General features: G+C 43.2%; 2 protein-coding genes across 2 annotated transcripts in view; one reads left to right on the top strand and one right to left on the bottom strand.

Annotated features, from left to right (window-relative positions):
* The window catches only part of LOC105901365 (dynein heavy chain domain-containing protein 1), a 31,486-nt gene extending 24,457 nt beyond the window's left edge, over positions 1-7,029 (top strand). Inside the window, exons 33-44 of the mRNA XM_042708622.1 lie at positions 526-811; positions 1,029-1,127; positions 1,442-1,642; positions 1,843-2,021; positions 2,340-3,371; positions 3,558-3,729; positions 3,981-4,076; positions 4,267-4,477; positions 4,683-4,797; positions 4,924-5,101; positions 5,361-6,028; positions 6,121-7,029. Of these exons, the coding sequence (XP_042564556.1) occupies positions 526-811; positions 1,029-1,127; positions 1,442-1,642; positions 1,843-2,021; positions 2,340-3,371; positions 3,558-3,729; positions 3,981-4,076; positions 4,267-4,477; positions 4,683-4,797; positions 4,924-5,101; positions 5,361-6,028; positions 6,121-6,498 (3,615 nt within the window). The 3' untranslated portion in view covers positions 6,499-7,029. The remainder of the gene's footprint in view (positions 1-525; positions 812-1,028; positions 1,128-1,441; positions 1,643-1,842; positions 2,022-2,339; positions 3,372-3,557; positions 3,730-3,980; positions 4,077-4,266; positions 4,478-4,682; positions 4,798-4,923; positions 5,102-5,360; positions 6,029-6,120) is intronic.
* Positions 7,030-7,335: 306 nt separating this feature from the next.
* On the bottom strand, positions 7,336-9,608 carry LOC105901398 (zinc-binding protein A33-like). The gene is made up of 3 exons (XM_031574163.2): positions 8,765-9,608; positions 8,564-8,679; positions 7,336-8,128 (listed from the first exon to the last, which is right to left on the bottom strand). Exons 2-3 carry the CDS (start codon positions 8,652-8,654, stop codon positions 7,506-7,508), a joined length of 714 nt encoding a protein of 237 aa, XP_031430023.1. The 5' UTR covers positions 8,655-8,679; positions 8,765-9,608; the 3' UTR covers positions 7,336-7,505.
* Between the last annotated feature and the right edge of the window lie 2,494 nt (positions 9,609-12,102).

Below are 12,102 nucleotides of genomic sequence, written 5' to 3'. Positions count from 1 at the left end.
TTCTTGGCAAAAGTGGACGAAGAGCGAATGTCCTGATAAATAAATGCAAAGTGCATCTAAATCCACCCACAGGCTGAACTCCAGAATGGAGCAGAGAGTGTGCTAACCATTTGGAACCTAATGTGGTTGACGTTAGCAGCTAGGCAGGTGGAAACACTGAGAGAAGCAAAACAGTCACTTACCAGAAAAACAGTCACTACGACACCCCAGAGAGGAGTGTAAGGCTCCGCAATTGGGACAGTTAAGTCACAGTAACATGGAGTCCTGGTTAGTTTAGCACACACAATGCTTGTGTTCACAATGCAGGTTACACAAGTTTGGTCAATTCACATTGGAGACTTCAGACTTATAACCTGTAGTGTACATTGTAGGCTGGTAGCAGTAGGCTAACCTGGCTGACAGATGTTTGTTAGACAAATGCCAAATGTCTCATGGTAAGAAAAAGTTAACTAACCTGTGTTTTTATAGTATACTCCAAATAAGACCTTATTCACATACATTTGTTCTGTATTTTGCTGCCTCTAGGAAATAAAGATGAACAATCACACAGTTCCTGGCGATGCCCTTATTTCGGCGGCTGTCATCACTTACCTTGGTCCATTTGGATCCGATGTACGAATGGAGCTCCTTGATAAGTGGTGTGAGCTGTGTCTCCATGGCAACATCAAGTCCAACCTTAGAGACCCCAGAACATCACTAGCTGTAATTAATGACTCTGTGGAGACCCCTTTGGATTTCCCTCCGGCCGTGTCCATTCCAGTGGACAAGCATCTTCACAAGGTGTTTGCAAGGACCATAGGAGCTGAGCCATGTGTGGAACAGTGTGTATCACCAGGCTCTGTCCTCAAGTTACTTGTGTGGGCCTACAGAGGTGTTTGGGCCTCACGTTGGCCCCTGCTGGCTGATATACAGCAACATGAAGAATTTTGTGCACAGTGCATGGGTGAGCATGTCGTTCCTGGAATTGTGCATTGCAAAAAAGACATTTACATTTTTTCTTGAGATTTACATTTTTGTTTCTTTTCCAGGGAATAAAGGTAATGTTCATGCGGAGAATGAATATGGACTTATCATCAGTGCTGATGACCCCAATCTTCTGGACAAACTGAGTCTTGGAGCAGAGAAAGGTTTGCACACTATTTAGAACTAACAGAGACATATATTTGATGTTGCATTTTTCTATTACAATCCATGAGGGGATACAGATGTGGTTTGTATTAGGCGCTAGCTAGAGAGGTAAATAAGGTTTAATAAAAAAACTATACTGGCACTCTGAGATTCTTCTGGATGAAGAGTACGTTACAAATAAAATGAATTATTATTATTATTATTATTATTATTATTATTATTATTACTGAATAGAAAACTAGAAACATAAAAGTACAAAACATAGACTATAGTGCAGGGACTATTGTGCTATTTGTCATTGTTCTAATACTAGTATATTATTTGTTTGTGACTACAGGACTGAAGGTCATGGTGACTCACGTAGAGCGTCTCATGCCCAGCTCAGAGTTTTTGGAGTTCCTGGTGCGGCCGTCCGGTAGCCGAACTCCTGGTGTCATACGTCCTGTCCGGCCATCCCATCCTGAGTTCCACTTATCCTTCAGCACCCCATTATCAGTGCGGGCTCTGCTAAGAGGTCAGACATATTTCTACATAGTTCTCAAGATGCCTGGTTAACCTCCCATTGTTCTTATGACCTTACCAGTGAATACATCAAATGGAAAAATGACAGTAACAACGGTATTACATTTCAGTTGTATCATATTTTTATTTAGCTTATAAAAATGATTCATTATAATATGTATCTGTTCTTGTCTTTGTGTTTAATGACTGTAGAGATTCACCCTGCAGTATTGAAGGAGGTTCAGGTCATTGATTTGTCACTGAGTTCTGTTGAACTCAAAGAGCTCATGATGAGTGAAGTTCTACAGTCTGAGAATGCAGACCTGCGGGCACAGCACTGCATGACCAGAAGTAACAAACAGACACTAGAGTACAAACTGCACAATGAGAAGGTGAGAGAAGAAACAGGTGCTATTTAGAAGAATTGTCCTGTAATGTAAGAAAATGCATCACAGTTAGGGGTATTCAGGGAACGATATAGAACATGAAACCCCCTTTTTGGAGGATGTACAAATCTCCATTATGTTTCAGGAAAGGTCATGATTTGTTTTGCTAACAGCGAATTAAATATTAGTATAAGTATGCTTTGATTAAGGAAGATAGTCATGGAATAACGAACATTTACAAGAAAGTATACTTATCAGAGATGAGTGAAACATTGGTCTGCTGAGCAATATGTTGTTTTGACTTCATTGTCACCTCCCATGCAGGCGTCCCTCATGGAGTACATCCTTCAGTCTCTCGCTCCTCTTCAGCAAGACCTTGCGTTCCTCCCTCGTGTCTCGGCCTGTCACCGTGCCTCTCTGAGGCTGCAGGGTGAGATCGTCCGGTGCTCAGAAGAGCTCGAGCACCAAAAACCACTGCTGCTGGACTACCGCTTTGTCGCGGACCTGGCCACGGCCTTCTATCAGGCCCTGCAGCAAGTTGCTCTTCTGTCTCCCCTCTACCTGTTCACCTTGCACAACTTCCTGCTCGCTTTGCGACACACCCTACTTTTGAAAGGACAGCCCATCGTGTCATGCAACAGCGAGGGCTCCGTGATGACCAAGGTGACCAACCGGATCGTGCTGCAGCTGATGGCCCAGTATCGACCCTGCCTGTTCCAGAGCCACGCCAGCTTGCTCCGACTGCTGCTGTCGGTGGCCCTGTTTGGGCACAGTGAAGGTGGCGCTGAAGAGGAGCGAGAGGCCTTCCTCTGTGGGCTGAGCGACCCCTTGCAGTTCACACCCGATAATGCACCGAGCGTCAAACTCCCAAGCTGGATCCCCTCCAGTGTCCACGCAGAGCTTGTGCAGCTTGAGAAAATTGCACCCTTCTGCGGGCTCATCGAGTCACTGGCAGCCAACTCTGGCCAATGGCAAGAGTACCTGAGTTTCCCCTCCTCCACCGTGATTGGCCCCATCCCCTGCCAGTCTCACTCCCATCTGTCCATCATGCAGCGCGCCCTTCTCTGGAAGACGCTCTCCCCCAGCTGGCTGTCTGCTGTGGCTGAGGACTTCGCTGCCTGTCAGCTGGGACAGCCCGCTCACTCCCCACAGGTAGGCCCTGCCAGGGCCCCACACACAGGCTGCCCGGAGGCTCTCGCCCGCTATTTAGTCAAGAATGATGGCCCTGTGATCGTACAGCTACCTCACCCGAGCCAGGGGGTGTCGGCGAGCGCCCACCCTATTCACTGGCTCACACAGATAGCCCAGGCCGCCGGAGACAAGAGAGTGGTGAGTAATATTGTTCTTTCTGCTTTAACGATATAATGACTTGTATTATCATAATTGATTGATCCCACAGAATTTTCCCAGTACTGTGCCCAGTGCAGTCCTTAGTAAAGCAAAGAGTACACTGTTCGACTATAAAGAAAATGTCCTGCCAAATCAGGTCAAATTAGTGATTAGAACCTTGTACTAAACCATTGTTTTTAAATGTGGTCAAAGGTCAAGGTTATCTCTTTGGGGACGAAGTGTGAGAAAGACTTAATCCTCACAGCGCTTGATCAAGGTGCTCAGAAAGGCCATTGGGTGATCCTGAACAACTGTCACCTCTTGGAAGAATGGGATGAGCAAGTGGTCCGCAAGCTCACTCGCATATTATCCTTAACAGCTAAAGGTGAGTGTCATGTGGAAACTTGGCTATATTGGTTACATACTGAGGGGAATAACATTGTAACACTTTACATGAGCAGGCACCTAGGTTGTCTGTTTTTTTGTGGCCATATTGCCATGTTCCTACATAAAATGAAGACTACTGCATGTTTAAATATGTTGCTTGTAATAAAAAATTCTGTGACTACAGTATATTCTGAAAAAAATAGATATTAAGAAGTATTAAGACATTATTCTACACATTTCTCCCCTCAGGACCCAAGGTAGAGGTAGACAAGACACTCGCTCAGGTACATCCTCTGTTCAAGGTGTGGTTCATAACTCAAGGGGAAGATCCACTTTCGGTTCCAGGTACATACCCTCACCTGAAAGATTAAATGGCTTTGAGTGCCTATATGTGCTAACGCAGTCTTCATGTATTTCTTTTGTCATACCATTTTCACTTGAATTTGTATTTTGCTGCGTGCAAGTGAAACCTCTGACAGAACTTTATAATATTTATTTGTCCTTTAAATAAATTAAATTCAACTTCTCATTGCAGCTGTTGTGAGGGTATGTGCTCTTCGCTTGGTGTGCGATTCTCCCTGGGACCTCAAGGAGCAGTTGTGCTCTTCCCTGTACTGTGTTGCCTCCTGCACATCTACCCGCAGATCCAGGTCTATGGAGCCCATTCTCCGCTGTGCCATTCTGCACTCAGTGCTTCTTCAACGCCAAGCCTACCAGTACATGGGCCAGGGTAGCCTCTACAACTGGTGAGACATTTGTGACATTCTCTACTGACAACAAACTGAGTAAATGAAATACTCCAATTCCATGTAGATACAATTCTGTTCATATGCAAGATTTGTAGGAATAGAAATTCCTACTAGAAACATAAAATCAACCGCTGAAGTAGTGGTCTAGCAGATACAATGTTTGATTGGCTATTTTAGTAGTATGGAGTGTGTTGCTTTACAGGACACAGGAAGATCTTGTGACTCTGATTGAAGCTCATACCCATCTCAGTAAACACTGCATTGACACAGCTGAGGCACTGGAATATATCGCAGGTAAAGGCTCTCTTGGCATTAAGGCAGACCCCTGATCTAGCATCATTTTTGTCGGTTTTACATTCATTTTTATATGAAAATATAATTTCAATCATTTAATTTAAATTACATTTAAAATTGATATGTATCTGCATTTGTACATTATGTAGCCCTTGCCCTCATGTTGTCTTGTTCCAGCATATCTGGTCTATGGTGGTCATGTGCTTGACTCTGCTGATCTGGAGGCTGTAGTCGGAGTGACCAGGGCCTGCCTGAGGACTCCCTCGCCCACGTGGGGCAGCGGTCCACACACTCTGGCACAGATCATCAGCACCTCTGGCCACTTAGGTAAACATGTGTGAATATGTCAGCAGAATATGGCATAAAATACCTGGAAGTAAATAAGTCCCTAGAAGTAATGGAAATCACAGTCCAAATGGCTGCAGAAGTGAGGCTTGTTGCTGTTGCTGTTTGAAGTGCTGTGTTATTGCTGTGAAAGTGAGGCTTTGATAACGATGCACAAAATGTCTGTCACATTTCCCCTATTAACCCCCTCCCCCACCACACACACACACACACACACTACAATTCTTTGTTGCATTCTCAGGCTTTCAAGGTCTTGACCACCATGTTCAAAACCTGCGTGATACCAATGATCCTTTGCTGCTGGGCTTCAACTCAGGGATGGGTGTGAAGCAAGTAAAACTGCACAGCCACTCTCTCCAAACCCTGCTGCACCTGTCACAGAGGCTGTATGGTGGCCTCAGAGGTCTCACCAACACACAGAGGTATCAAACCTCTCTGCCTGACTACAAGGAGGCCCATATGAAGCTGTTGACCCTTCAGGACTCTCTGCAGCGCATAGTGGAGGGTACAACATTGGGGACAGGAGTCGCTGCCCCTGGGCCCTTGCGTGACTTCCTACTAATGGAAAGGGAAAGATTGGCAGATAACGTGGCTTTCCTGCTAGCCAGCCTCTCTTCTCCAAGCTCCAAGACGGCTTCCTCTTATACCGAGTATACAGTACAGGCTCTCAGTAAACTGGAGAAGAGAGTGAATCTGTTGCAAGACTACCTGGGGGAAGACTCGTCCAGCTCGACATTCTCCGTCTGTTGCCTGTCTGCGTTCGAAAATCCACAAGGCTTCCTAGGTGCTCTCATCAGGCAGACTGCTCAAGACAAGCAGAGAGATGTCAGCGAAGTGTATCTCCAGTATCGGGTACAAAATATTTTTTCACACAAATGGTTATGCTTCAGCCCTTCCATTATAAAGCATGTGGCAAAAAACTATTCAGAAAATGTTGTGGGATTATCCCAGAATTCTCGCAGGTACGATAACATCCTTTTTCTGTGTCTCTCATTCTCCAGGTGCTAAACATTTCTGCGTTTCCTTCACCCCTTCCCCTCAACTGTGCGTACTTGGGTGGGCTGGAGCTTCATGGTGCGGTCTGGGTAATGAGGCACGGCGCTTTACATGACACCCTCTCCCACAAGCCCTGCCCCTTACCGCTGGTGCTGGTCCAGGGGCTTGAGAGAGCAGAAGACCCAGCCCGCTCCCCTCACGGTCCTCAGAGCAGTGTCTCCGCCCTCCCTGTGTACAACTGTCCTCTCTACCGGGATCCACAGCTCACGGATGGAGACTGGATCCTCTCTGAGAAGAACATCGTAACGCATATCCCCCTGCCGGCTAAGCTCGACCCAGTGCTTTGTGCTCAGAGACGAGTGAGGTTGAGCTGCACCCTGTGAAAACAGGTCTAGAGTCATTTCTTTACCATGATGTGATGAAAGGTTTGATGTGATATGTTCAGATTTCACATAGATTTCAGAGCCATTGGACACAGTTCGTAGAGTTCAGTATCTGATTTTTGTTTTGCAAGTATTTTGAATTCATAGTTTTTAAAGCACAGAGTTATTAAAAACAGATTTTCAACTATGAATTTCCGTGTACACTTATTGTTGTCTATAAGTGAAATTTAGGTGGGCAATAGACATTTTCTGGTACCGTATCAGATGAGTGAGATTTGACATATATCATGACAATAACTAACTGATCATGTCTACATGTTTTTTTCAGTTAGAGTAGATGAAACCTGGGAAAAATACTATGGTCTAGTAACTGGTGTGCTGTTTAAAGAATAGAGACAACATTTTAACTAAAGAGCTTGACCATTGTAACTGGCCATAGCTACAATAGCTCTACTTATGTGCACAGGTCCTGAACTGTTGTTAAGAACAAATATCTAATCTTTCCAAAACAATTAGTTTCATGTTGATAAATGCTGTATTTTTTTTTTGCTACAGCATGCCAAAAATTGCACAAAATGGGTTTTCATCCATTTTCAAGCTTTAATATCTTCCAGACCATTCATCACATAGGGACAGTTTTAATTAATTAAAATACAATATACAGAGCATACATAGGCAGGTCTGTGTATAATATCAAGTCTCTAGCTTTAACATTGAGCTTTCCACAGGCCTTCAAAGATGCTGCAACAGAGCGTAGAGTACAATTTTTGAGCAAATTCAAGCACCCCGAATACTATGATATACCACACCCTTGGAAGTCCATATTCTTCAAGTAATGGTATCAGATTTTAAGCCTAGAAAGTTTGAAGGAGCTATCTTAAATACTTTTCTAGTTATAGCAATTTGAAAATGGCTCTTCAGAAAACGCTGCTAAAAAAGCGTCTGAAAATGCACATGACACAGTCGCTAAAAAATCTTTTTGTGACAAAACTATTGGGAGTAGAGAGCTAATATTTGGGACTACACCTATTAAGAAGTGTATGAATAACCTTGAATTTTTTCAGCCAAATCTGAGACGGTCGAGTGGGAGCCATTGTCACCTGCTCTACTGTTACTGCAGCCTTCACTGGTAAGATCCTCAGAGGTAACACAACCGTAAAGAATGGAAAGACTCTCTCAGTAAAAGTGTGTGTGAAAGTGTGCAGGTGTTTATTATTATCAGGGTCAGAGAATGACAGCTTTCCTCTGTCCCAGTCCAGCTGCACTCTGATCCTCTGGGGTTTCTGCTTCACTGTGAGGCGAATGTGCTGGGATGGAGAGTGTGCAGCATAATTTGCATTACCAATTTGTTTCACACCCCAGACTCCACTGGGGAAGTCCGGTCCCTTCCTCTGACTAGACTCTGTCTTCACTCCCAGGTCCCAGAGAGCATTGTCCCTAACCTCCACATCCCAGCAGTGTGTCCCTGAGTTGAAGCCCTCAGAGCCCAGGACACAGGGACAGGCACCCTTATCAAATCTCTCTGGGTTACCAGGAAGCTGCTCTGTCTCAGTACTGTATGTCACACTGGTCAGATCCTCAGACAGGATGAGACGTGGGTATGCAGTGTTGGGATCCAGAGTCACAGGAGCTACAGAGAGAGAAAGAGAGATAACACACACATGAGAATTCAGTTGAAGTACTGATGATGAGAATGATGATGATGGTTGTATCAGTCTTCAATACAAAACTGAAGCACACTGATCAAACCAAATACTAGTGTTTTCCTGTTTGTGTCACCTGTGAACTGAATTTCCTATTTCTTCCATTATTGTATTTTATGTTCTGTACTCTGTCCTCTGACACCAGGTTTATTAGCATTCAAATGGCCATTGTGAGCAGCAAGGCCTTCCTGTCTGCAGGTGTCTGCATATGCCCTCACATCTCACACATAAGACTAACTCCGCCCTAGGTAGAGAGCCCCCCCCCCCACAGGGGCTACACCAGCTTGAATTTCATTTGAAAACAAATTTTCACTTAAATAATTTGATTCCATGTGTGTACAATTCAGTGGATCTGAACTCACTGTATTGAACGATCTCTTGCATTTTCTCCCAGACTCTGAACTTCAGGTTGCCCAGGTGTTTTGCCACATTGATCAGAGCTCCTGAAACCATCTCTGGATCCAGTGTGCACTGGGCTCTGGAATAACATTCAGGAGTCAGTGCTGCTGTGGGTTTGGGTTCAGAACCACAGAGAAGAGAGAGACAAGAGGCAGATCACTCACCTCTCCACTGTGCTCTTGTAATTCTGTGAAATTAAAGAGGGAGATGGTTAGGCTCCACATCTAAAGTCAGTCTGAATATAAAAATGATTTCCTCATGTGTGGATAGGGTTAGAGTTAGGCTCTAGCACTTCTTGCTGGCCATGTTGTTGTGTTTAGCAGGAGTGGACCACAGACAGTGCATGTTGTACCGTGAATGAGTGCCTTTATGGAACCTGGGTACAGCATACGGTGCTTGTTACAGCTGCCGCCAGCCAGTTGTGCACTGCTATTGTATCCTGCCACCCTTACTATGCTTGTATAACTAGCAATCACCATACACCAAGCCAGCCAACATAACTTAACTTAATTCATCACAATTAAACATATATAAAATTCCCAATATCAATAAAACTGGGCTACAGACAGCGCATGTTGTACCGTGAAGGAGTGCCTTTACGGATCCGGGGTACAGGCATGTGACGCGTGTTGCGGCTGTCATCAGCCAGTTGGGCACTGTTGAGTATCCTGCCACCCTTGCTATCCTAACTAAAATCCACATGCACCATGTCAGCCAACCATAATCCAAACTAAACATAAATAAAATTCTCATACACCTTGCCAGGTAGCCTCTCTCTCTCTCTCTCTCTCTCTCCCCCTCTCCTTCTATATCCTATTGCTAATGCTAATACTGATACTGATAATGTTGCCATATTACATATTGTTAATTGCTTACCTAAAATCTCCTTATCTGTTTATCAAATTGAACACTACCCACTCACTTTGATTCTTTCTTCCCCTCCTAGTCTAGACTATCTTTGTTGTGGGATGATGCCGTAGTCTCTCCACCTGACCTAATTGCAGAAACCCTCAGCCTACACGTACCCACCCCCACCACACTGTCATACACTTATTCTACCCCATACTCTGTGCCAGCCTTTACCTGCAATGTAAATAATTGCCACCATCGACAGAGTTTTCTGTTCTATTACTCTACTTACCCTTGTAATAGTAACCCAATGAGCACACTGTATACCCACTAAGCTGTTCTACAATACTTGAATGCCCTCCTCCCACATTTTCCACTACCAATTTTGTAATATGGTAGTATACCATATTATGTTTGTATGCATTATGCACATTTACCCCATGTATGCTGTGTACATTTACCACATGTATGCTAGCATGCTCATCATGATACATGTATGATTTCTTCTGCTATGCCCCCCCTCTTTTTCTATCTCTACCCAGCCGGATTCAAGCAGATGGGCCCCCCTTATGTGCTCTGGTTCTTCTCAAGGTTTCTTCCTGATTAACAGCAAGTTTTTCCTTGCCCCTTTAGCCATTGGGCTTGCTCTAAGGGGGCTCAGGACCAGGGCTCTGTAAAGCACCTTGAGACAATTTGATTGTTTCGGCGCTACAAAAACAAAATATAATTTATTTGAATTGAATTGGATAGCCTTTGTGTGTGTTTGTTTTGTGTACATTTGTGTGTACATGTATGTGTGTGTGTGTGTGTCACAAGTGTAAGTTTGAATCTTTCTATTCCTCTTCTCATCATAAACATGAAGTTTTTTTTTTTCTGTAGACTCCATAATCCGATGTTGGTGTCAGAGGTTCACTAACAAAGATACAGCATGGGCCCTACTTGCAGGAATGAGATGTCATCAGCTCCCATCTTCTTTTCTATGGCTCTGATTGTGTCTGAAAGAGATGAGATCTCTCTGCTTATCTTCTCAATCTTCTCCTTCATCATCTGACTTTTCTGCTCCTCTTCCTCCCTCAGTGCAGCTAACCTGGCTGCCTCTTCATCTCGTAGAAACTGGTGAAGCTTCTCAAACTCCTCCTTGATCTGCCTCTCTGTGTGTTGGGTCTGGACCTGTAATATCACATGTCATCACACAATAGTGTCGTAGTTTATCTATGATATTAGTTTTTGTTATATGTAGTGTTGTTTTAAAAGAAACAATCCATAACTCTTACCCTTATGTGTTGGGCAGTTTCATCACTGGTTGTTTTAACTTTTTTAAAGTAGTCCAGCTTCTTCTGTAAGGCATTGAAAGCAGTGACTGTCAACAATTCTCTATATGTGTGTTTGTGTGTGTGTGGGTGTGTCCGTGTGCATGTACATGTGTATGAGACAGAGAGTGGACAGACAGATTCAGAGATACATGTGTGTTGGCCAAAAATAATTTGTTGAGCATCACCATTGTGTTCTCATTATTTGTTTCACTAGTTTGTTCATTTGGGTTTAGAACACTGATTATGAGCATGTTTGGCTTGGTGGTGACCCATACATTTCTCTGCTCACCACTTAAGCAATAGTGCTTTGAGAATGATATATATAAATCTATATATTTGTTTAGGATATTATTAAACATAATAATGTTTCCCCACTGTATGTCAATGGAATCCAAATAATGCATGAAACTGTTTTGCGTTTTGCTTTGCACTCTTAGTTAAATGTGAAACATAACATTCTGGCCTTAAATTGTAATATGACTTGTACGTGTGTTCTTTGCCAGCCTTCTGTCTCATTTAAAAAAGATGGGAATATCATATATATCGTGTATACCTATAATGAAAGTTGGTTACTGTCATACTTTCCTTCTTGGCAGCAGAGTAGCATTTATTTCATTTTAAACACTATGTAAATATTATGTCATTTCATTACTTATTGTTATATGCCCATATGTTAAAACATTTATAAATACATTATGAAGTGCTTATGAATTGTTTAACTAGCTACATTTTGAATGAGGTATTACCAATTACTGTGCAAAAGTCAAACACAGTCTAAAACTGTCACAATTAAATAATTGATTCAGTTCATTTTGATACCTTGATCAAGGTGATTTCAACTGCATTAAAGACAATATAATAACTGTAATTGTAAGAGGTGTTATATACAGTAGGTACAGACTTATTGAGAGGAGGTCATGCAAGGTTCAACAGTAAAGAAAGATAACAAAAGAGAGATGATGACATCTAGTGGTTAAGGATGAACACTACAGCAACCACACGACTGTCAGCTGAGGTGGGTTTGTGGGTGAAGTTTTACCAAGAAAATCCATATGGTTGTCCAACATCATTGACAAAATGAAAACGATTATTGACCACTAATCTTACCTTACGCTCAAATGCTGCTTCAATGATAGGACTGAATTTGTGGTTCTTGTGGAGTTTTGAGTTTCGACACACCACACACACACCCTGTTTGTCTGAAAAGGACTTGGATGCCATTTTATCTGGTAGTTGCAGTTGCTCTACAGTTATGTTTGAGAGTCTCTGCTTTCGTGTGAAAAATCGTCTCCGCCTAAACTAGGAAAATGAACTGAAATTGAACAAGACAAGACTCCCAA

The sequence above is a fragment of the Clupea harengus genome, chromosome 9 (assembly GCF_900700415.2).
Source record: "Clupea harengus chromosome 9, Ch_v2.0.2, whole genome shotgun sequence".
In the NCBI taxonomy this organism is placed as follows: Eukaryota; Metazoa; Chordata; class Actinopteri; order Clupeiformes; family Clupeidae; genus Clupea; species Clupea harengus.
Note: the sequence above shows the minus strand (reverse complement) of the source record. Positions and strands in the feature narration are given on the sequence as shown.

Excerpts from the sequence above, each read along its gene's own strand:
- LOC105901398 (XM_031574163.2), bottom strand. The coding sequence starts at position 8,654 with ATGGTTTCAGGAGCTCTGATCAATGTGGCAAAACACCTGGGCAACCTG. Across the intron at positions 8,129-8,563 it reads GCAAGAGATCGTTCAATACA|CTCCTGTGACTCTGGATCCC; the intron begins GTGAGTTCAGAT and ends CTCTCTCTGTAG.